Source organism: Talpa occidentalis, unplaced genomic scaffold, assembly GCF_014898055.3.
Source record: "Talpa occidentalis isolate TD23 unplaced genomic scaffold, MPIMG_talOcc4v2.1 talOcc4.17, whole genome shotgun sequence".
Taxonomy (NCBI): Eukaryota; Metazoa; Chordata; class Mammalia; order Eulipotyphla; family Talpidae; genus Talpa; species Talpa occidentalis.
The window spans coordinates 42,242,433-42,266,866 of NW_023601754.1; the positions used below are offsets into that span (position 1 = coordinate 42,242,433).

The 24,434-nt window shown below is 54.6% G+C and overlaps 1 protein-coding gene across 11 annotated transcripts; it reads left to right on the forward strand.

The window, feature by feature from the left end:
* The first annotated feature begins 1,025 nt into the window (after positions 1 to 1,025).
* On the forward strand, positions 1,026 to 24,205 carry LOC119249358 (carcinoembryonic antigen-related cell adhesion molecule 6-like). 11 transcript variants are annotated; one of them, XR_008552525.1, is made up of 13 exons: positions 1,026 to 1,369; positions 1,874 to 2,065; positions 2,905 to 3,264; positions 4,995 to 5,270; positions 5,659 to 5,913; positions 9,703 to 9,808; positions 10,186 to 10,269; positions 10,825 to 10,871; positions 11,188 to 11,219; positions 11,599 to 11,640; positions 13,491 to 13,718; positions 22,054 to 22,230; positions 23,562 to 24,205. XR_008552525.1 is itself a non-coding variant. In XM_054697202.1 (11 exons), exons 2-11 carry the CDS (start codon positions 2,002 to 2,004, stop codon positions 13,575 to 13,577), a joined length of 1,356 nt encoding a protein of 451 aa, XP_054553177.1. In that variant the 5' UTR covers positions 1,028 to 1,369; positions 1,874 to 2,001; the 3' UTR covers positions 13,578 to 16,127. The 11 variants fall into 11 exon arrangements, 3 of the variants coding, with proteins under 3 accessions (XP_054553177.1, XP_054553178.1, XP_054553179.1); XR_008552521.1 differs by having other exon boundaries at positions 1,028 to 1,369; positions 9,700 to 9,808; XR_008552524.1 differs by having other exon boundaries at positions 1,028 to 1,369; positions 1,974 to 2,065; positions 9,700 to 9,808.
* Positions 24,206 to 24,434: the final 229 nt, after the last annotated feature.

Here is a 24,434-nt window from a genome sequence, read left to right on the forward strand (position 1 = left end):
TTTTTTTTTAATTATGCATACAAGAAACTGGGGTACAGGCCAGACATGTGGGGGTGAGAGGATCCACCAGAGATAGAGTGGGGACCAGAACAGGCAGACTGACTGAAATACACTGCTGAGGGGAGCAGCGGGCGAGACAGGAGAGGTCTGCTCGCCATGTGGGTCGCTCCCTGGCTGGGAATTGAACTTGTGCAGCAGTGGCTGGGATAGCGTCATAGTGCTGCGTCTTAACTCCTTGCACCACCAGGGAAGCCCCATCACAGCTCTCTCATGTGGAGCGAGGATGTTCCCAGAGAAGTGAGGTGCTGGATGTCTGCCTGTGGGATTTCCTCCTTATAAACATCCTGTTGATTTTTGTCTGGTGGAGCCCCCCAAGACTGGGGGCTTGGGGGCTCAGGCTTCATCTTCAGCCTGGTCTTCCTTTTCCAAACTGAGTCAGGTCTGCCGCTGTTGGAGTTCTACCTGAGGGGGGTTAGGGAGGATGTTGAAAGTCAGACCCCAGCCCCCAGGAAGGGAGATACCCCAAGAGCAGACAAATGAGCATAGCTCCTTTCATAACATTGCATGTTGAATTTTCTTTAAAAGATTTATTTTATTTAATTATGCATACAAGAGCTGGGGTTAGGCCAGAGGTACGGGGGGTGAGAGGATTCACCAGAGACAGAGTGGGGAACAGAACAGGCAGACTGACGAAGTACACTGCTGAGGGGAACAGCGGGTGAGACAGGAGAGGTCTGCTCTGCCATGTGGGTAGCTCCCTGGCCGGGGATCGAACTCGTGCTGCAGTGGCTGCTGATAGCTTCATAGTGCTGAGACTTAACCCCTTGTGTCACCAGGGAGGCCCATAACATTGCAATTTGAGCACCATTTCCCCTCCCCTCCCCTCCCCTCCCCTCCCCTCCCCTTTCCTCCCCTCCCCTTGTGTGAAAGTCCAGTCTCACCCACAGGGAGAGGCCACAGGGGAGGGTCCCGGGCTGCAGCTGCAGCCAGCCTGCCACAGAGAGCGTCTTCAGAGCCCAGGCTCTGGCTCCTCCTGGGACAGTGATGAGTGGCACCTGCAGAGCACAGGTTCCTGAGCAAATAGGTGTCATCACTGACTTAAAACAAACTGAGTCTGAGTGTTTATGATGTGACAGTGGACAGCCTCGCTATGGAAAGGGGGCTTCACGGGCCAGGATGGTCAGCATCACCTGATCCTCCTAGTCTCTGTCCCTCCTCATTTGCTGGGTCAGGAGCTGCATTTTTCCGGTATCTGCAGCCCCTCCCTGTGCACAGGCTGGGGGGAGAAGCGCCCACCCCAATCATGGGGTTACTGTTCCCTGGGCAACTGCTAAAGCAGCATTTCTAAGGTGTCACCTTGGCATTTGAGGTATTGTAGAGTTCCACAGTGCTGGGGACTGCCGCTACCTCTGGTCTGTGCACCCTAGTCCTTCCCAAGAGAAGGAGGAGGAGGGGATGGGAGGAAGAATGGAGGAGGAGGGGAGGGGAGAGGGAGGAGGAGGAGTCATTGTGCTTATAAGGAGGGGACATCCCTGTGACCAGGTGTGGCCCCCGGACTCCTGCTCTGAAGGGAACAGTCGGAGGGGAGAGGGGTGTGGGGGAGGATGTTGTGCTCCCCAACCTATATCTGTGGGGGAACCCTGGACACAGACACCCCAGAGTTGTCCAAACAGGGGTGCGTGTTTTGCAGGCATTTCTATGTGTGTTGGTCATAAAGTTGCAGGTGAGGATGGCAGAGACAGTAGCAGTTCCCTGGGAACCAAATGTGGGAGAGAGGAAATAGGGAGGAAGGGACAGGAGAGGCTGGACTGAGAGAGGGGAAAGGGAGGATCTAGGTACAAGAACAGGCCCTCGGTCATGTGACCCTGCCTAGAGCTCCTGGCCCAGGTCTGCACAGGAGGAGGCCCCTCAGGGCTGACACTCAGGAGCAGCCGTCCTTGGGAGCCTCTCTGAAGCCCCAGCTCTTCTCTCAGAGGGAGCACAGAGCAGGCAGTAGACACCATGGAGGCCCCCTCAGCCCATGGACGCAGAGGCCGAGGCCCCTGGCAGGGGCTCCTGCTGGCAGGTGAGAGGGGCTGTTCCCGAGGGTGGGAGGAGGGAGACCAGAGACTGGCTGGGTCCCCCCAGAGTACAGGGTCTGAGAGGGGACAGAAGCTTCTGGTAGGACCAGAATGAGAGATGTGAATGGAGGGGCTGGAACTGAGCAACCGGGAATTCTCATGGTCAGAATGTGGTGAGACACCAACTGTTTTCTAAATTATTTATCACTGAAAAGTGATTGTTGAGAACTGGTGTCCTTAATAGCAAGAGGTCACGTCATAAAAAAAAAATTCAGAGAGAGCACTAAACTCTCTAGTCACTGCCATTGGAACTTGGCAAATAAACATCAGGACATGGAGGCCGTGGGGACTGTCACTCATCCACAGGGTTTGGCAGCTTGACCCACTACTGGGGGCGGAAAAAGATCAGGCAAGTCCCTGAAGGCGTGGAGCTCACATTCTTGGGGAGGAAGATCTGAAGTAAACAAAGATCTAGAATGTGCTGTCAGGTGCTGACAAGTGTCCTGAAGGGCACAGAGCAGGGAAAGGTCACACAGTGAGGACAGAGGGTCTCAGAGCAGGGGGTCAGGGAGGCATCTCCCAAGGACGCCCTGAGGGTGAGCAGGGTCTGAGGGCAGGGACGGGGTGAGGAGGACACACACCTGGGGAAGGGTAATCAAACAGAGGGAAGGACAAGGTCGGGGAAGCGGTGATGGCTGTCATATCCTGGCCTGGAGCCTGTAGGACACACACACATATCACACCCCAAATCTGAGGGATTCTGGACCCGCTCTGTCCAGGCCTCTCCTTTCCATGCCAATACTTCAGCCCAAATTTTGATCATTTTCTCTCACTTCCCTCCTAGCCTCATTCTTAACATTCGATGTCCCGCACATCACTGCGAAGCCTACTGTTGAATCAGAGCCTCTCGATGCTGCTGAGGGGCAGGATGTGATTCTGCGTGTCCGCAATCTGCCAGAGCGTTTTGGAATCTATTCCTGGTACAAAGGAGGAAAGGTGGATGGCAGTCAACGTATTGCATCATACAATGTAGCCACGGAAGAGGTTTTAAATGGGCCTGCACACAACGGTCGAGAGATCATGCACCCCAATATATCCCTGCTGTTCCAGAACGTCACCCAGAATGACACAGGAGACTACACCCTAAGATACACAAATAGAAGTCACGTTATGAAAGAAATAACCGGACAGCTCTGCATATACTGTGAGTAATTCTGCTCTGGCCTTTGGGTTTGGGGGGTAAATTCTGCTTCACACACATGGGACTCACAGGCCTGGCTCTGCCTCATCCCCCAACTGTGGGGTTGAGCATTTAGTTCAGGAAACAGAGAGTGGAGAAGGCTCATAAAACTGGAGCCCCTGCTGAAATCAGGACCAGTCCGATGGAGTGAAGAGCAGAGGAGGGGTCGGTCTCAGCCCCCCGGGCCCTTCCCATGACCACAACCCTAGAAACACCCTGAAAGTCTGTTTCCTGAGGCAGAGAGGAAAGCCCAGGAAGCCCGCACCTGTGCCTGGGGCCTCCTCCCAGGGCCTGAGGGCCTAGAGATTGGTGGCCGGAAGTCTCTCCTTAGTAGACTAACCACAGCATCTCTAGTAGTTTGGGGACTTTCCTCCTTTTACACAATTGAGGCACCCAGAGTTCTCCCTGGTTGAGTCTGTCACCCACGTCAGCATTTTCCTCTGATTGGTGCCTGATCCTGGCCTGACTACAGATCAGGGTCCAAGGTCCCAGACTGCTCTCCAAGGAGAATCCTCCAGAAACTGCTCCCAGGACCTCTGGGGCTTCAATCATGAGCTCACATATTCTCTCACAATTGAACTTGTCCAGTTCTGGGTCATAACTGCCAAACACAAAGGGCCCACCAGCCAGAGTCTCAGCAGGCTCATGTCTTACTGTCTACGAGTCACTCCTCTGTGTGGCTGTTGTACAGGAGGATGTCAGGAGAGACCAGCAGGGCCCTCAACCGCCCTCAGAGAGGAGACGTGGAAGACTGAGGACAGGGGACCTGGCTCTGCTGTACCAGCTCCTGCTGTCCCCTCACTCTGTTCTAGAACCTTCCTTCTCTGCTCTCCCTTCTCAGGTCACTGTCCTGTCAGTCACACCATCACCTGGGCAGGACTGCCCACCTCATGGTCCTGCAGCCTGGTCTGGCCCCTGTCCCTGTGTCATTTTTTTTTTAGATTTCATTTATTTATTTTTGCATAGAAGAAATGAGGTATAGGGCAGGGGGCAGTGGTTGAGAGGATTCACCAAAGAACAGACTGATCTACTGAAATACACTGCTGAGGGGAGCAGCAGGCGCAACAGGAGAGGTCTCCTGCACCATGTGGGTAGCTCCCTGGCCGGGGATCCAAGTAGTGCTGAAGTGGCTGCTGATAGCTTCATAGTGCTATGTCTTTAACTCCTTGCGTCACCAGTAAGGCCCCCCTGTGTCATTTCTGCTCAAACCTCCATGTTTGAGCAGCACATCAGGCCCTGCTGCCCCCACACTCGGGGTCTCAGGACTGTGGGTGGTGCCTCCTCACCCAGCTCTAGGAATCCCTGGGAAAGAGGCCTTAGTGAAAACACATCTCAACCCAGCAGTGCAGGCCTGTGCGGCTGGAGGGACCCAGCACCCCCATCCCAGGTGAGCACAGCAGGTCAGGCATCGCTGCTCAGTGACAAGCAGCAGGAGCAGGGCTCTGACTCCCGACCTGGGTTCCGTGTTAAGCCCTGACACTGACCTGATGCAGAGAAGGTCTGTCTTTGTCATCATGGAGCAGGTGGCCTCACGCTCTGAGCTCACACCCTCCTGCATTTGTCTGGAGACACACGCCCGCCTTGTGCTTAAGGACTCAGGTTGGCCCAGAGGTGAGAGATGCCAACTATATGCGGACACTTTGCAGGAGGCAGGGGACCTCAGGGCAATGTTCTCTCTGTTCCCCGCTCAACAGTGTTACCCAAACCCCACATCACAAGCAACAACTCGGACCCCGTGGAGCACGAGGACACCGTGGTGTTAACATGTGGACCTGAGACTCCGGACACAACCTTCCTGTGGTCCATCAACAGCCAGAGCCTCCCGAACAGCAACAGGCTGCAGCTGTCCAAGGACAACCGGACCCTCATGCTACTCCGTGTCACCAGGACTGACACGGGGCCCTATGTGTGTGAGACCCGGAACCCATTGTGTGCCCGCCGCAGCGACCCTCTCAGCCTGAATATTCTCTGTGAGTAACTCCTGTCCCGACACCTTGGGCTGCCCCACACCCACACAGCCAGAGCCCCGGCCCCATTGTCCTCCTCAGGTCCACGTGCACGGCCCTCCCCTGAACACCCGGGCTGGGCATGACTGGCTGTCCCAGGCAAAGCCAGGCAGGCCCAGCCTGAGCCAAGACTAGGAGGGGGGCTGCTTCTGGGCTGGGGGCCTCGGGCGAGTCCACAACCTGTGATGGAGGAGCAGAGGACTGTCTCAGACTCAGGAGCCAAACTCGGGGTTGGTGGTGGGACTTTTTCAAACAAGGTGAGATCTGCTTAGAGGGTCATTGTGGTCCTTGTACAGCCCAGGAGTTCCCTCTCTCTGATGCTATCACGTGTGCTTTATTCTCTTTGCTCCAGATGGCCCGGACACCCCCATCATTTTCCCCCCACAACCTTACTACACTCCGGGGGCAGCGCTCAGCCTCTCCTGCCATGCAGCCTCTAACCCGCCCGCACAGTATTACTGGCTGATCAATGGGAGGCCCCAGAATTCCACACACGAGCTCTTTATCCCCAACATCACTGAGAGTGACAGTGGATCCTACACCTGCCTGGCCCACAACAACGCCACTGGCCTCAACAGTGCCGTAGTCAAGAATATCATGGTCTCTGGTAAGTGGGTCCTTGGACCATCAGCACCATCTCTGGGTGGAGAACGTTGGTTTAGAAAAGAGACTGAAAGAAGTTACTCCCACCCATCGTGTCCATGGACACACAAATCCCAAATCTCTCGCTGAACTTCCCCCACCCTTCCACCCCTGAAACTTTCCCCTTGCTTTTGGGTTTCACATGACAGATGTGGGTCTATCCAGGAGGCGGGACTTCTCTCAGCCCCAAGCCCCAGTCATGGAGAGGTCTTCACAGATGGGGAAGGAAGAAAGGTTCTCAGGGTCAAATTTCTTTTTATGGTATTGATTTGCAGAAGCTCTTTATATATTCTGGATCTTAGTCTCTCTCTTTTTTGGTCACAGCTAAGAAATCATGCAAATCCAATTTCAAAAGAATTTTCCTGTGTTTCTTACAGGGCATTAACAGATATAGATATCTGATCCATTTTAAGTTAATTTCAGGGTGTAAGGCAAGGATCACATTTCATTACTTACACTGGATATTCTGTTTTCCCGACATAATGTCTTGAATAGATTTTTCTTCTTTGAAAGATATTGTCAACATTGCCAAAAATCATTACATCATATTTGTCGAGGCTTATTTCTGGATTTTCTATTCTATTCCATTGCTCTGCATTTCTGTTTAAGTAAAAATGTGGTTACTTATTCTTATGCTGTCAGTTTTGATATCAGGAATTATTAGTCCTCCAACTTTCTTCTATTTTAATAAGAATTTGATTGTTGGGGTCATTTGAGATTTCATATGCATATTGGGATATTGGCTTCTGCAAACTATTTTGTATAGGAATTGCACAGGATCTGTGGGTCCTGTGGATCCACTGTCATCTCTGCCATATGAAGTCTTCCCGCCCATGAGCACAGATGCCTTTCCATTTCTTTCTTTTTTTTTTTAATAAATACAGGCAAGCCTGAAGAGCCCTCACAGGCAGCCTGTCAGTCTTTTATTTTTTTAATATTTATTTATTTATTTATTTATTTATACAAGCACTGGTTACAGTCAGAAGCACGGGAGGGTGAGAGAATTCACCAGAGCCAGAGCGGGGAGCAGAGCAGGCAGACTGAAGCACACTACTGAGGGGAGCAGCGGGTGGCAGGAGAGGTTTGCGCGCCATGTGGGAATGTGGGACCCTCCTCCGGTGGCTGGGGAGCAGCCGGGGATCGAACCGGCACTGCAGAGGCTGCGGGCAGCTTCGCAACCCAGCGCTCAACCGCTGCGCCACCGGGGAGGCCCAGCCTTTCCATTTCTTTATGTCTCCTTTAATTCTTCTCAGAAACCTTTGGTGTATTTCCATGTACAAGTCTGTTGTCTCATTGGCTAAGTTTATCCCTATGTATTTTATTCCCTGATGTTCCTTTAAGTGGAATTGTGCTCTTGATTTTTTTTCACAGTAGTTCCTTGTGGACCTCCTGGGTGGCATAGGGATTAAGTCTCAGCACTGTCACCACTGTGGCCTGAGTTCAATCCCCGGCCAGGGAGCTGACCCACAGGGCGCAGCAGACCTCTCCTGTCTCCCTGCTGCTCCCCTCAGCAGTGTATTTCAGTCCATCTGCCTGTTCTGCTCCCCACTCTGTCTCTGGTGAATCCTCTCACCCCCCTACCTCTGGCCTACAGCCCAGTTCTTGTATGCATTAAAAAAAAAAATCCAAATAGTTTATTGTTAGTGTGGAGAAACACAACTGATACTTGTGTGTTGGTTTTTGTATCCTGCAGCCTTCTTCAACTTCTTTATTATTTCTCATGGATTTGTGGACTCTAGGGTTTTCTGCAGTTAAGTTCATACCATCTACAAACACACCTAGCTGCACTTCTCCTATCGAGGAGGATGCCTCTCTTTCTTTTTCTTGACCAATTGTTCAAGCTTCTACACCAGTCCTGTGCTGATGGGGGAGGGGAAAGTGCGGCCTCCTTCTTGACCCTAGGGGTTAGCTTCAGGGCGTCCCCATGAGGTGCTGCTGAGGGCCTTTCAAGAGGCCTTTGTTATGTTGCAGGAGTTTCCTTCTGTTCCCAGAGTGTGCCCCCTCCTCTAGATTGTTTCTTCAGACTGAGAAAGCAAAGTCCTGTGTTCAGTGAGAAGTCATTGGATTGCAGACTCTTGGTCCTAAGGTCATGAAGACTGGGAGGGGCGTCCTCATTCCCTCATCAGTATTTGACCAGGAGTAAAGTCCTTTCCTGTTTTATGTGAGGCTGCCCTGGCCGCAGATGGGCAGGACTGGCAAGCTGCCTTCCCACATACCCGGAAGTTCACATGAGGACCGGGGAAGAAACAGAGTCCAGGGAACAAATTCCACCCGAGGATGAGGTTGCTGGACACCTGGGATGAGAAGGGGTTCCTTGATGCCCAGAGGGATTGTTCAGAGGTCACCCTGGGGTCAGAGGGCTGTTACAGCCCTCTCCTTACATATCATCACCTGAACACACTCACCTCCTGCAGGGGTCAGGTCCATCCTCTGTGGCCTTTTACAGCTTCACTGTGGCCTGTGAGAGGCTGTGATCTGAGAAGGGAGCGTGGCCCAGGCCCAGGCCCAGGCCCACTCTCAGTCAGGCACCTCCGCTGTTTCTCAACAAACCCAGTGGCCCTGCCCTCCATCCAAGCCAGCAGCACCACAGACACTGAACAAGGAGCCCGTGGTCCTGACCTGCCTCACAAGAGACACTGGGATCTCCATCCTGTGGCTCCTCAGTAGCCAGCGTCTGCGGCTCACAGACAGGATGACGCTGTCCCAGGACAGGAGCTCCCTCCCCATCAGCCCTGTCAGGAGGGAGGATGCCGGGGAGTATCAGTGTGAGGTCTCCAACCTGGCCAGTTCCAGCAGAAGTGACCCCCTCACCCTCACTGTGAATAGTGAGTGACCCTTAACCTCTCCTGCTTCCCCTTGTACATCTCACTGGTGGAGGGAGGTGTGAAATGGAGGAGCCTTGAGGAGTGGGCGCCTCCTCAGAGCCTGTGGGGCAACATGGGGAAGAACCAGAGTTAAGCCAACCTTGCTGGTTCTGATGACCCAGCTTGTTTCAGGCAAGACTCAACCTCCTAAGCCTCAGTTTCCCCATCTGTCAAACTGGAATAGAACAGCTGGCTTTCAGGCTGTCGTGAGGGTGTTATTAGGAGGCTAATAAAATGAAATCACGTTGTCAGGCTCGTACAGAGTCAGAGCACAGGTGTGTTTTCAACTAGTATTTATTATTTCAATTTGTGAAAATTAACATTTTATACACTGGTCATCCCCCAGAACGTGGTCGCTGTTTTATCTCTTTTGCTCTGTGACCCCTGTACTATTTCAGGATTTCTGTCAGGTTCTGATTATGCAGCGTGGGGCTGACACCCTCTCCTTCCTGGAAGGAGGACCAGGTGAGGGAATGGAAAGTTCTTCCGCGAGCCTGGCACAGGCCGACCAGGACACATCGGCTCATATTACTATTCCTCGTCAGCGCTGAGGTGACGGTGGGCTCTGCCCTCAGAGACTGCCGCCCACAGTGACGGGACAGGGAAGAGGGACGAACAGAGGGTGAGAAGAGAGGCCTTGAGGAACATGGCGGGAAGCGGTACGGCTGCGTGTGGGAGAATGTGAGGGGTGCAGCAAGTGCAAGGTCTCGGCTGTGAGAGCGAAGGATGCAGCAGCCGGGAGGGGCGTCTGGAGATACTGAGGACGACACACAACCTCACACAGACCAGTGACCTTTCCTTCCCCTCGCCAGGCCCTTCCTGTCAGGCTCCTCGTGGTGCCCCTGGAATGGCCCTGGGCTCATGTCCCCTTTCTCTTCTCCTTTCAGCAGAAGGAGACACCACAGGCCTCTCTGCAGGGGTCATCGCAGCCATCGTCATCGGGGTTGTGCTGGCAGCCGCCCTGGGGTGTGTCCTGGTTTGCAGAAGGTCTGGCAGGTACGAGGGCATTTCCCACATCCGATCCTGTCCTGGGCCAGAAGGAGGACACCCTGTCCTTGTTTTCTGGGCATGGCTCCCACGGCCTCCACCTCCCTGTGCCTATTCCCTCTCACCCCATCCCCTCCTCCCTCACCAGCTGCTGGCCTGGGGCCTCCTCAGAGCCTCCTCATCTATCCATGAGCTCAGGGAAGACCCCCTCAGTGTTGTCCTTGTCCCTCAGCAAACAAACCCCCAGCAGGGAGGTGGGAAAGGGCTCAGTAGCAGCACCCCCTGTTTTGCTAAATCCATCCTCCCCTTGAGGGGCCTGTGCAGCCCAGGCAGGACCTGTTCTGAGAAGGTTCCAGGGGCTCTGAAGCCTCTTCCTTCTGTTCCAGGAGTTACTGCACCCCGACACAGACAGATCTGAGGGTGTCCTGGCCAGGTCACACACAGGGGGCAGAAGAGCCTGGAAAGACAGGGTAGGGTCAGATGCCCTCAGGTGGGAGAAGTGTTGACCCCAGCCCCTGAGGTGTGAGGTGGGAGCAGGTGGGAACACAAGACTCAGACTCTACATGTCAGGTGAGGGTGAACCTACTGACACAGTCAGTGTCTCCTGGCCAGGAAGGGGGAGTCTGCTCACAGCAGGGGTACCTCATTCAGGGACACCCACATACCTGGACTCTCTGAGTGTCCAGCACACACCTGGCCCTGCTGTCCCTCTGAGGCTCTGACCTTTTGCTCAGCCAAACCTCAGTCGGATACCTCTCCTGGGTCCCTCCTCCTTCTGGGGTAACTTCCTCCTGAACCCCCATCAACTGCAGGTCCTTCCCCTCTGGGTCCAGGACAGATGTTGCTTCTTCAGACCTTTCCTGAGCCCCCTCTGTGGGCCCTCCCCTCCTAAACAGCACTGGGGGAGGAAGGGAGTTTCCACATCCTGCTGAGAAGGGGCACCCCCCTTGTCCCCTGTCCTGCCACCAAAACTGTGCCCTCTCCTCACCTCCCCTCACTAATAATCCGGCCTTTCCTCCAACCAGCGACAAGCACAGCCTCCCAGAGCGCCGGCCCCCAGCACCCACCCCTGGTGAGTGTCACACAAACTTGGAGACCCTGGAGCAACCCCTGTCTTGTGTCTGCTCCTGCCTGTCACCCCTGCTCTCTGACTGTTTCCTATTAAAATTCAGAGAAGTTTTCAAAATCTACTTAGCACAGGCGACCCTGACTATCAGCCAACCTGATTTGTGATGTGTGGGTCGTGGGTCTCCACGTGGCTCTCACTGGACTCTGGTAGAGTCTCCTTCACCCCTAGTATCTGGGGGTCCCGGACACCAGCCCCACTGCTGGGCGGGCCCAGGTTCCCCCCCGCCCCCACTCGTGCTAACTCCTGTCTCTGCTCCCAGGCTCTGCTCCCTCAGGCTGCTCCGCCTCCTCGGTAAGCCCACCCATCCGTTCTGCCTGGGGTCCTGCTGCACAGGCTCAGTGTGGGCTCAGTCCCCCAGCATAGCAGATGCCCTGTCCCCCAATCAGCTGGGACCAGGCGCTCTGGGCTGGGCTGGACCCATCTTCGGGGAAGGATGACTCCCTCCTTGCTCCCCTCACTCAGCCTCTGGGGACCCTGGAGTCCAGTCAGCAGCAGGGTGGGTGCTGGGGCATTAGTCAGGTGTTTTGGACTAACAGAAGTATAGGGGTACAGCCAGGACCAGCACTGGGGTTCAGGGTTGTCTCGTGAAGTCAGCTGCTCTGGAGGCAGAGCTGGTCTATGGGCAGTGACCCTCCCTAACACCTGACTCCTGCTCTCTCCCCCTGCCCAGGCCCCCCAACTTGACATCAAGCCAGATGTTCCCATCTATGAGGTGAGTGCGGGTGATGCGTGTCCTGTCCTGCAGGCCGTGGGAGCCCAGCATCTGCCCCCTGCAACCCCTGGCTGTGTTTTCATATCAGGGAACAGCAGGGAAAGGGGAACAGGGGGTGGTTGAGGAGGGTGTGACCCGGGGGCAGGAAAACCCCTCTCTGCACATCTGGGACCCCTCACAGAGGAGCCCTGAGTGGGCCCAGGCAGGACCTGTTCTGAGAAGGTTCCAGGGGCTCTGAAGCCTCTTCCTTCTGTTCCAGGAGTTACTGCACCCCGACACAGACATCTACTGCCAGATCATCCCCAGGGCACAAGAGGCTTAGCTTCTTCTGGGTCCTGTTAGGCCTGTTCTCTTAGGCCTTTCAGAGGGCCCCACTGCCACCCCAGAATTGGGGGACATCAAGAGCTACAAGATGACCTCGAGAGCCAGAATTATAAATGGGATATTCCGAACACTGGACCAGGGCTTGGGGTCCCTTTTGATTTTCTGGAGACCCCAACACACTGTTCTGAGCCCTAAGTGAGCCTGGACAAAGGCCATCAAGCACCAGGACGTGGGCAGCTCCCAGGAAGTGTCCAGGCCTGTGACCCACTGGGGACTGCCTGACAGGGGCTGAATAAAGGGAACCTCCCCGTTTGCTCCCCGTCTCCTCGTGGGAACTTGTAGGCAGATATTTCCCTGGCGCCGGCCATTCCTCCTGGGCCTCACGGGGAAAATCATGATCTCTTAGGTCCTCCCCGAAGCATGTGTCTTCCCGGGGAGGGGGGTTGCAGACAGGGAGGGACGATGCTCACAGAAGCTGAGCTCACAGAGGCCTGTCCGCCTAGAGGGCGCCCGCTGTCCTCACTGCCCAGGGCCAAGGCCGTGGGCCCCTCCCAGCTTCGCCCCTTGGAGGCTCGGGAGCACAGAAGACGGGTGCGGGGACACACAGATGAGCAAGGAAGGCACAGCAGTGGGGGGCACACCTCCTGGGCGGGGGCCCCTCCACACCCTCTGGGTCCCCTGTGACCTCTGTGCACAGAGTTGGAGAGTGACCCAGCTTCATTCTTTTGGATGTGGCCTCCCTGCTTCCGGCACCTTTGTTAGAGGCGCTGCTTTCCCCAGGCCGTCTTGCCGTCTTGCCTCTCTTATCATGAATCAGCTGCCTGTGGTGTGACCTGCGTTTGTTCGTGGTGGTGACTGTTTCTCTTCAGGGCCTCAGTTGACCTTTGCTCCACAAAGTCAGGGAGACAAGTATTGAAAATGCCAGGACACCTTGGGGCATTTTGGGAGGCCAGTCCAGACCTGCCCACACGGCCCCGGAGCTGCGTCAGCACCAAATGGCTCCCCAGACATATAAGACCGTTGGGAGAGAAGCCCTCGGATCCTCAACTGCTCTGATATGGAAGCAGAAGCAGAACCTGGGTGTCTGCTCCCATTCTACACAGAAGCCCCCATGTCCCCCAACTCACTGACTTGGGGGCAGTGTTCAGGGTCCATAGCCAGGGGTCACCTGAGACCATGCAGTCACCCCTGTCTTTCCCTGGCCTGGAGGTAACTTCCAGGGTGGGGAACCCCGGGTCTGAGCCAGGTAGGGTCTCTGAAGGGAAGGGACAGAGGCTGCTGGCGTAGGCCCTGCAGGAGACAGTCACTCACAGGAAGAAATCGGGGTGTGTGTGTCTGTTTTCTGGGAATGAACAGGGATCTGACCCCGCACTGTTCAGAGGCCCTGTCCCCACTCCTGACTCCAGCAAGGTGAAGTCCCTGGGCAGTGGTGGGCATCACTGGCCTCCCCCTGGCTGATGCCGGTGCCCCTGTGCCTACAAGGGAGGTGTCTGACCCCCAGGGGTCACTGTGGCTTCCTCCTCCAGGTATGTGCAGAGCCTCCAGCAGCGCAGACTGACTGGACCTGGGAACGCCACAGAGAGCAGGACACGCCTGGTCCCTGCACCTGCTAAAAAGTCATGCAGCTAAGCGTTAACGAGAATGGAGACAAGGGCCGGGAAGGACAGTGGCCGGTGCTTCCCATTCCACAGTGGGTGTCAGCTGTTCTGGGGATCACGGAGAATGCCCTGAGAGGTGTGGGTTGATCCTAACAGGTGAGTGTATGTCAACTCTATAGGGCAAGGCAGGAGGGGGGCGCTGCCTGAAGGACAGGCCACCAGGGGCAGACGCCTGACCGGGGTTGGGGCTGAGTCCACTGTGGAGAGTGGACAGCGAGGCGGCCTGTGGCTGAGGAGACGTGGGCGTCAGGCCCCGGCACGTGGACCAGGCAGTGGCGTCAGCGTGGCGCTGTCGCCGCCTTGTGGACACGGACGGAATTGCAGAAGCTCTGATCTCTGCTGCTCACTTTTTTTTTTTTTTATCATCTAAAACAACTTGTTTATTAGGAAAAGCAGAAGGAAAAACAGACCCCTGCACAGTCACAAGCGGGCAGCACAACTGCTGCTCCGACTCATTATTCAAACAATCAGTGGACATTGTCCATGGTTCACACATCCGGCAGATGCTCCATCATGTCCAGCTCATGAGTCCCTGCTCCCCATAATCTCCTCCCTGCCCCACAATGAGATGTCACCCTCTCAGATTGCAGGCAGGTGTATCATATCTCCAGTCATTGAGCCCCTGGGAACGTGTCCTACCTGGGACCTGAGTGTGAGGGCTGATTGGACATTCACTGAGTTATAGGTGGAAAGATTTAGGAAGGAGCTGTCAAAGACATGCCATCAGGGACAGATGCCTGACCTGATGGCTGAGAGTCCAGTGTGGGGGGTGGACAGCGAGGAGGACAGTTGAGGTGCTGTGAGAAGCAGACCCCTGGGATGTGGACCAGGCTGAGTGGGGTCTGCAGCCCTGGGGAGGCTGCAGGTGCGTAGTGACTCTCGCTGTCTTGTGGACATGGGCAGAATTGCAGAAGCTCTGATCTTTCAATTAAAAAAGAAACATTTACAATAAACTTGTTTATTAGGAAAAGGAGATAGAAATGAGAGGCCCCTGCACAGTCACACATGAGTGGCATGGCTGCTGCTCCGTCTCCTTATTCAAACAATCAGTGGACATTTCCGGTGGGTCACATCCTGCTGATGCTCCATCATCATGAGTTCCTGATCCTCATAACCACCTTCCTCCCCCCCTCCCCAGTGAGCTGTCACTGCTCAGACTGCAGGAATGGATGTCAGCGTGTGTCCAGTCATTGAGCTCCTGTGAATGTGTTCTCTAAGGGATCTGAATATTAGGGCGTATTGGACATTCTCAGTTACAGGTGGAAGGCTTTAGGGGAGAGCTGCCTGACACCGACGGGCCAACAGGGCAGACGCCTGACCCAAAAAGGGGCTAAGGGTCCAGTGTGGGGACTGGACAGCGTGGACGCCTGTGGCTGAGGTGCCTTGGACGCCAGACTCCTGAGTTGTGGACCAGGCTGAAGTGGGGTTAGCAGCCCTGGGGAAGCTGCAGGTGTAGTGGCTCTGTCGCCATCTTGTGGACACGGCGGGAACTGCAGGCTCTGCAGCAGTTCTGATCTGCGTGAGAGGGTTTGTTTTTAATTATTTTATTTACTTATGCATACAAAAGCTGGGGTCTAGGCCAACCAGAGGTGCGGGAGTGGGAGCAGAGCAGGTGAATCTACTGAAATGCACTGCTGAGGAGAGCAGCGGGCAAGACAGGAGAGGAGAGGTCTGCTGTGCCATGTGGGGGCATGCAGCTCAGGCTGCAGTGGCTGCTGATGGCTTGATAGCGCTGAGAATTTAACCCCTCCGCCACCAGGGAGGCCCTGTTTTTAAGATGTTAAAAGAACTTGTTTATTAGGAAAAGGAGAAGGAAAAAGAGAGTTACCTGCGTCGTCACGAGGGCACGGCACAGCTGCTGCTCCGCCTCATTTTTCTGACGATCTGTGGACATTGTCCATGGGTCACACACTCCGCAGATGCGCCACCATGCTTCTGCTCACGAGTCCCTGCTCCCTATAATCTCCTCCCTCCCCCACATGAGCTGCCACTGCTCAGACTGCAGGAATGGATGTCAGCGTGTGTCCATCACTGAACCCCTCTTCTGCCAGGGACCTATCAGGGCTGATTGGAAGGAAATTCACTGAGATATAAATGGAAGTGTTAGGAGTGAATGGCAAGGACGGGCCGTCAGGGAAGGTTCCTGGCCCGATGAGGGGCCGAGAGTCCAGTGTGGGGAGTGGACAGCAAGGAGTCTTGTGGCCGAGGTGTTCTGAGGGTCAGACCCCTGGGACGTGGACCGGGCTGAGTCCTGGGGAGGCCGCAGGTGCGTCGTGGCTCTGTCGCCGTCTTGTGGACACGGGAGGAATTGCAGCAGCTCTGATCTCTGCTGTATTTTGTTAAAATTTACAGGAACTTGTTTATTAGGAAAAGGAGAAAGAAAAGAGGCCCCTGCACAGTCACAAGCGGCGCAGCTGCTGCTCCGTCTCTTTATTCAAACAATCAGTGGACACTTCCCGTGGGTCACACGTCCTGTAAATGCTCCGTCGAGTTCGTGAACCTCTATCTCAGCCCCGCCTGCGCGGCGCCTCGGCGCGGCCTCCCGCTCCCCAGGCCCGCGCTTCCCGGGCGCCTCCCGCTCGCGGCGGGGCTGAGCGTGTCCTGCGCGACTCCGCGCGTTGAGGACTCTGGGGGACCTGGCAGGGTCCCCACCCTTCGCCGGGAGACGAGGCGGGGCGCTGGGGGGACCGCGCTTCCCTGGCAGGAAGCAGCCCCCGGGGCGCCCCGACCCGCCGCCGCCTCCCGCGGACTGTGGCCGCGCGCGGAGCTGCCCGACGGCGGAGGCGCGCCCCAGGAGCCGCTCTCGCCGGGGGACGGCGGGATTAGGGCACCCGCGGGGGGGCCCACACTGTACCCGAGACGCCGGACCTTCTGGGTCACGGGGACGCGCCCCGGGAGCGGCTTAAGCCCGACGGGACCCCTGAGCCGCTGCGGGGCGCACCCGGGCGCGGGCGGCGTCTGGCCGCTCTCCTGACCCGGCCCGCGGCGGGTGAACCCCGGGGGAGCTGCGCGGGGGGAGGCTCCGCGGGGGGAGGCGCCCCGGCTCCCAGCAGAAAGGGCGTCCTCGCCGGGGGGTGCTGAGACGGGCTGGGGGGCCGCGGGGGCCGGGGGGTGACGCCGTCGGGGACAGGGCAGGGCCGGCCTCGGGGCGCCCGCGAGCAGCGGGTGGGGTTGGAGCCCGGGAGAAGCTTCCAGGACGCGAAGCTGCGCCTCGCCGAGCCCTCCGACGTGGGGGCCGCCTCCCTGCCCTGTCCTGGGGTTCACTCCCGCCAGGGGATCCGCGGCGCGACGCCGAGGAGCGATCACCCGGCTCAGGCGCCCCCGGGGGCTCATTCACGAGCGACCCCCCGGCGCGCGAGGAGGCTCCCGATGGCCCCCGCCGGGTGCGGGCGGGGAAGGGCGGGCTCTGTGAGCAGCGGGGCCCGGGGGCCTGGCCGGACGCGGCCCGTGTGGAGCGCGGGGTCCGGGGAAGGGCGCGGCGGGAAGCTGCGGACAGGGAGGTTCAGGTCACCACGGGGGCGCGCGGAAGGGTCGGCGCGCGCGCAACTCCGCGGCCCTCGGCCCCTGCCGCGCCCCCTCCCTCCCGGGGGCGGTGCCGGGGGCGGCGCCGGGGGTGCAGGAGGGCGGCTCCCGTGGGGCCGAGACGCGGCTCCCGGGACCCCCTCCCCGCGGGGCTCCCTGCTCCCCCCGGCGGCGGCCGCGCCCCGGCCCGAAAGCGGCGGTTCCCCCGGCGGGCGGCCCGGCGGGCGGCCCGGCGGGCGCGCGGGGCTCGGGACGCCGCCCCGTGGGCGCCGGAGCCCGAGGCGGAGCGGAGACGCCGCCGCGCCTGGAAGCTGCGGAGCCGGGGGCCTCGCCCCAGACGCCCCGAACTCCGGACCGTCGGGACCGTGAGTTGCCGCGCGCGGGCTTCAGGGAAGTTGTTTTTCAGCAGCCGCGGGGAGCGCGTACGCCCCGACTCCCTTCCCCGGGTCGCGGGGACCCCCGCCCCGTCCCGCCCGGGGCATCTCTGCTCCAGGGCGGGGAAGGACCAGGCGCGGGGGGTTCGTGTAGCCCGGAGGTGACGCGCGTCGGAGGTTCTGTGGGGGCCGCGCGCGAGGCTGGTGCCCCTGAGCCGCGTCTGGCCTCGGGAGGAAGGTTCACCGCCGCTTGCTGCTGCTTAGAAAACAAATATGAAGGTTAAAAAATAAAAAAAGGAATTAGACCAATAAATGTAGCTGCCAGTCAGGATTTCAGCTTTGCAAAGGAGTGGAGGCAGAAAACATTCGGGGCGACCAGATGTTGGGGGGGCGATATGGGTGCGGGGGATGAAAAGGTGCAAATTTCCCGTTAGAAAATGCGTCACCCAGCAGGGGCTGGAGCGGGAGGTGGGGTTGGGTGGGAGAGGGGGGTGTGAAGGCCTCAATAACAAAAGAAACTTATTTCAGAATATTAAACAGCCGAGCAGCCAGCGGGTCGGGAGCTGTGCCGCACCCCCGGGGACCGAGTCAGGACTGTGCTGTCGCAGGCGTGAAAGGTGCTGCGAAAAGACGGTAAATGCTGTGGTGGCCACTTTGTCGTGTAGACAGTTGTCGCATTCTGTTATATTCATTGAAATGCAATAACGTCGGTTTTGTACATCAGTAGCGCATGGAACTGAGGCGGTGCTGTGTGGGGGATTATGACCTTTGCACATCTCACAAGCACGTTTGCTAAGATACTTTGATGAGGCAGATTAGCCTCTGCTTTGCAGCTGCCAGGAAACAAGGTCCTGGGCTCCAGCAGGTGACAGTGGCGCACCCTTCCATCCTCAGGGCCCCCCTGGGAGGTGGGCGGATTGTTATTCTCAACTTGCAGACGGCACAGACACTATCCGGCCAGAATGGCAAAGCCCTGATTTTCCTCCAGCACCCACTCTGGTGACCAACACATTCCCAGCCTCCCCTTCGCACATTTCCCAGGCAGTTAATGTTAAAGGGGTTGGCCCTGTTCCTTGTGCTGGGGTCTGGAGACAGGGCAAAGCAAGGGCTGCACACACGGCTCTCTCCTGTGAGCTTCATTCTGTTGGTTCCGGGTTTCTCTACCAGCTTCCTCCACTACAAAGGCAATAAATTTCTAGTTTTGTTTTTAACTTTTTAAAAAAAGATTTATTAATTTTTATACAGGAGCTGGGGTACAGGCCAGAGGTGCAGGAGGGTGAGAGGATTCACCAGAGACAGAGCAGGGAGCAGAACAGGCAGAAGGACCGAAATCCACTGCTGAGGGGAGCAGTGGGCGAGACAGGAGAGGTCTGCTGCGCTATGTGGGACTCTTCGTGGCCGGCCAGTATCGAACCCGCGCTGCAGAGGCTGCGGACAGCTTCACAGCGCTGCGCTCAACCCCTGTGCCACCTGGGAGGCCCAATTTATAGTTATGAATAAGGGTGATGGAGATTTTTACTGTACATCAACCACATTTTATCTAAAAATATTTTTCAGATTGTTTCAATGATTTGAAAAGGAAGGCCTCGCCTTTGGAGATACTGGCTTTTGCAAATGGAAACTCTCAGGGTTTAGTCTTGTAAGTTTCCATTACATTGTATACCGCAGGCATTTCACACACTCACCCTTTATTCTTTCAGAGAAGAAAAATTATGTGCTCCATCGCAGCATGAATGTTAAATACTTTCAAATAAAAGACTAAGCAGCAATCACTCTTTGGCTCCTTCCTTTGGCCCGCCCCCTCTCATCCCCGCTCTGAATTGCCCTTACTCTCGGCTGTTGCCACTTTACCGCGTCTCACCACCAGGCAGCTTGCTCCGGCCCTGCCGGCCCTTGGCGGTCGTGGAGTGCCTTCCCCTTGCCGTGGGAGCCGCTCTCTATTGTGCCCTTTATGCTCCCCCTCGCAACTCATGGGTAAAACCCACACTGCTAGAGCGGCACGAAACGGTGGAGGAAGGAGCAGCTTATGGGTCAAATTAAACGGACCGGAGGGAGGGAACGGGGACTGGAAAGATGACGGTCTGGAGAAGGGCCGGACATGGAAGTGGTGGGAGGAAGGAGGGGCTCCGGGGGCAAAAAAAAATTACGGGAGAAACGGAGAGCGCCGCCTTGTGGGCTGGGGTGGTATCGTGGGAAAATATTGGCGGTGCAAAAAAAGAAGGGCCCCCGTCGGAAAAAAAAAAAGACAGGGAAAACGGAGAGCGCCGCCTTGCGGACTGGGGTGGTATCGTGGGAAAAATATTGGCCGTGCAAAAAAAGAAGGGCCCCCGTCGGAAAAAAAAAAAAAAAAAAAGGAAAGGGGGGAAAACGGAGAGCGCCGCCTTGCGGACTGGGGTGGTATCGTGGGAAAAATATTGACGGTGCAAAAAAAGAAGGGCCCCCATCGGAAAAAAAAAAGGACAGGAAAAAGGGACAGCGCCGCCTTGTGGACTGGGGTGGTATCGTGGGAAAAATATTGGCCGTGCAAAAAAAGAAGGGCCCCCATCGGAAAAAAAAAAAAACAGGAAAAACGGATATCGCCGCCTTGTGGACTGGGGTGGTATCGTGGGAAAACAGTGGTCTGAAATAACTAAGGGACCGGAAGTCGTTGGAGGAAAGAGGGGCTCCTTGGGCCAAAAAAAAGGACGGGAAAAACGGACAGCGCCGCCTTGTGGACTGGGGTGGTATCGTGGGAAAATAGTGGTCTGAAATAACTAAGGTACCGGAAGTCATTGCAGGAAAGAGGGGCTCCTTGGGCCAAAAAAAAGGACGGGAGAAACGGACAGCGCCGCCTTGTGGACTGGGGTGGTATCGTGGGAAAATAGTGGTGTGAAATAACTAAGGGACCGGAAGTTGCTGGAGGAAGGAGGGGCTCCTGGGTCAAAACAAGGACGGGATAAACGGAGAGCGCCGCCTTGTGGACTGGGGTGGTATCGCCGGAATATAGCCGTCTGAAACAACTAAGTGACCGGAAGTCATTGGAGGAAGGAGGGGATGCCGCGGGGGGGGGGGGTCCTGGGGGGCGGGGGGGGGTCCTGGGGGGGCGGGTGGGGAGGGGCAAAAAAAGGACGGGAGAAACGGACAGCGTTGTCTCATCGTTTGAAGGGGGTCACGCGGTACGAAGCCCAGGCTGATGGCAGCACACAGGCGGGAGAGATGGGGGAGGAATAGTGCAAAGGGCAAAATTATAAAAGAGGGTTGATGAGACATGATTGAGGGCTGACGGGGAAAGGAAATGTCCCTATGGGGCCAAGTGCATAAAAATGGAGGTCCCTGCTTGGTGGCAAGTCAGAGTGATGCAGCAAAAGCCTGAGAAATGACAGCAAGTAAGGCGGAGGGTGGCTAATGTCGTAGATTGGTGGGAACAGAGCAAGCTACATGGTGGTGAGGAGTAAAGTGGCAAAGGGTGGGAATGCTGACAGTTCCCAGTGGGAATGAAAGGAGGCCAAACAAGATGAGGGGCTCTGCCAGGTGGAGGAAGGAATGGTATCAAAAGCCTGGAGGAAGGCAGCTAGAAAGAATGAAACGTTCCAAGGGTGAGATCCTAACATGTACTCTCATTCGCTGCTGAGAAAATAAATTCACAACACACTTCTGCTTAAAATTAGAATTAAAATTTGAATTTAACTTTTATTTTAAATAGAAAAAATTCTCATTTTTGGAAATAACCTGTTTCTCAATGCTTTCAAATAGAGATAAAAATCTTTATGTGGACAAATGTTCACCAGAACTCACTTTATAGTAACAAGTAATCACACACAATCTACATGGAAGTGCCAGTGAATACTTAAGTTACAATGTATACACAGATGAAGTGTAGCAATTAGACACAATAATCTGAAGTTTTTAATGTTGCACAAAATACTGATGTTACAATGTTAAATGATGAAAGTATAAAATTCTAGAGACAATGTAATTCCACAGGCAACAGGAAAGACTGTGGCATTAAAATAGCCATTTATGCATTTGTGGTGGTTTGACAATGGTCTCATTTCTAGGCAAGCTTGAAAACCATACAAGGTCAGAGGATCATAACTTAAATGGGTGCTAAGACTCAAATAAGGAAGAGACAAATGAAAGGCAAAAACCCTCTGGGAATAGCCAGAGGCATTTAAAGGAACCAGAAGAATGTCAGTAATATTTAAACTCCCTTTTTAAAGAGGACATTTTTTTTTTGGCGAAAAATATTTCACTCTAAGTGGCCTGATGTCAGCTGCCAATCAAAGTCTGTCATGAATACACTGTGGACACCTTTGCAATGTATACCCATGCATTGTTTTTTAACATGGTGAATTTCAGCCGAGCTTGACACATTTCAGAAATTTTGAAATTGAACTGCATACAAACCAAATAAAATTTACATCATAACAAACCTTTCCACCTAAAATCATGGGGACACGTAAGCCTTCCCCATTGACCTCAGAATTGTTAGGTAAACTTTATTTTTGGAGAAGAGACAGGATATTTGCCTCCATTTCACTCTGAATTTCTTAAAGGTCACGCTGTAGCAGGGTGGGCTTGGTACTAGGAGCAAGTGCCACCCTCATCTGCTAGTACTTCTGGAAGCTTGGAATGGAGATCGTGCTGGCAGGAACCTGGTCTCTTCAGGACCTGGCAAGGAGGCACCATCTATGCTTTGCTCTGGGGACTTCACTGGGCTGGGAAAGGACAAGGTGAGCCCAAAGCGAGGGGAAGGTGAGACCATCTCCCTGTGGGTGGCTGACTGTGGGTGGGGAGCAGTCAGAGGACCAGATGGAGGGAGGGCTGGATGTGGAAAGCTGGGGCTTTTTTGGGTTCATTTATGTGCATGGAGGAACATCGGGGCCTGGTTCTTCTTGAGCACCTTCTGGGGTAGAACCTGTACTGTGAGGAGATGGCCAGGAGACCCACTGGCACATGAAAGTCTGGTGAATGCTGTATACTGAGTGCTCTGAGGAGAGAAATCAGTAACAAGAAGATAAAAATGTACCATTGTCCACTCCCAGGAGCCTCACTGTCCACTCAGCAAGAGCTCACCAGTCCTGCAGGGAAGTCAGCCTGTTGCCTGCTAACCCAGGCCTTGCCCAGTTATCTGAGACTGCCTACATCTTTACCCTGATATGAACCCCCACCCTGGAGGAGTGTGATAACCACACTGTCTCCCACAGACCCCACAAGTAACTTAATTTTTACAACATGGTGTCATCTCAGTAATCAATAAAGCTCTTAGCATTGGGAGAGAGGTCTGCAGGGAGGCTCTAGTGTTTTCTCCTCCAGAAGGTAGAGTTCAGCCAGATCTGTGCTTCCAATCTACAGTTAATAAGAAGAGAGAGGAGCTGACAGGCAAGAACCTGAGGTTCTTATCTCGGCCAAAGGAGGTGGGCTTCAGGGTCTGACAGGTCCAGGTGGGGGCCATGGTTTCTTCCTCCAATTCCTGAGTCTCATTTTCCTTATCTTTACAAGGGAAAATACCCCTCTACTTTAGGGGCATGCATGATGCATTCACCAATTATCGACAGGGTGCACACTATCTGTTAGAAGCTGAGGATACAAGCTGAGCCAGCAGCTCAGAGCACCCTGGGGGCAGTCAGGCACACAGGCAACTTCAACAGATGACCCTGAGGACTGTGACAGGAAGTTGAGTGTCCCCTACAAGGAACATGTGATACACCCCTGGAGATGGGGAGAGGAGGCTGGTTAGGCAGGGCTACCTAGAAAGTAGCTAATCTGAGGACTAACCCTTGAAAAAGGTGAATGGGGTAAGAGGGGAAGAAAGGAGAGTGAGCATGTCACAGAGAGGTGCAGGTGGAAGAAAGCAGGAAAGGGTTAACAGTGTCTCATAAACTACACCCGGAGGCTTGGACTATCCTAAGGACAGTGGGAAACAAAGAAAGGCTTTAAGGCTTTACAAATGATGACATAACACAATAGATTTGTCTTCTGTGTGTGACAGCAAAGCAAGACTAGAGTGAAAGACTGCAGAAGGGCCTCAGTAAACATGTGGTTCCTCCCTTTTCTCTTCCAGCCAGGCGAAGACAGGCCAGCATGCTGAAGACATGAACCCAACCCACCCGAAACAGCAGAAATGGGGGCCTGACTTTGCTAATAGAGCCCACTCTCAGAAAGAACAGGCCATTGGAAGAGTGAAAAAGGCCCTAAAATTTTCAGGGCCAACAATCAAGGCTCGTGTATTTCACTGACATGTGTGAACGGAGACAGATCTAAGATACATGATTCTACCTGTATTACCATGTCACGTTTCAAATTTCTTAATTCCTACATCTGATAACTTTGTAAGCCACACTGACACTATACTGGAATTTAAAAACAGCTTAAGTGCAACACTTTATCTGGGTGTCACCATAAAGCAGATGACAAAAGAATAATCCTCCTCAGAGTTCCATCCAAGGAAAGGTGGAAAAATTTCCCAGTATTATGATATATAATAGAACAACCCTTATCACTGAAATATTCTTTCTTCATCTTCTGCAAACAGACCTCCTGGGTCGTTTTAGAAAAATAAAACCTTGGTTTTTTAATGGGAAATTCTGTTATATGACTGTTCTATAACTGGACAAAAGTAACACACCTAGGTAGGACTCACTATTTATACACCATTTATCTTATTTCATTTCAATTTTGGGATAAAATATTTTGTTGCCAGATCAAACTGATAAAACTATAATTGCATAGGTCTTATGATTTGTTACTGACCCATAAATAAGACTGTTTAGATGCTATTACAACATGGATTTTGTGTTTTTTTTTATTAACCATATTCTTCTTCTTTTACTTATATGTTCTAATGAAATCTCTCACATATTAAGTCTCATTTACATCTACGCATCCTGTTCAACCTCAGCTTCATCAACTCTACATCACGGTCTCTATTTGCCTA

What these genes read in the sequence shown, in the direction of transcription:
- LOC119249358 (XM_054697202.1), top strand. Translation starts at nt 2,002, where the DNA reads ATGGAGGCCCCCTCAGCCCATGGACGCAGAGGCCGAGGCCCCTGGCAG. An exon ending in TCTCAGCCTGAATATTCTCT is followed by an intron (nt 5,271 to 5,658) that starts GTGAGTAACTCC and finishes TCTTTGCTCCAG; the next exon opens with ATGGCCCGGACACCCCCATC. An exon ending in GTTTGCAGAAGGTCTGGCAG is followed by an intron (nt 9,809 to 10,185) that starts GTACGAGGGCAT and finishes CTTCTGTTCCAG; the next exon opens with GAGTTACTGCACCCCGACAC.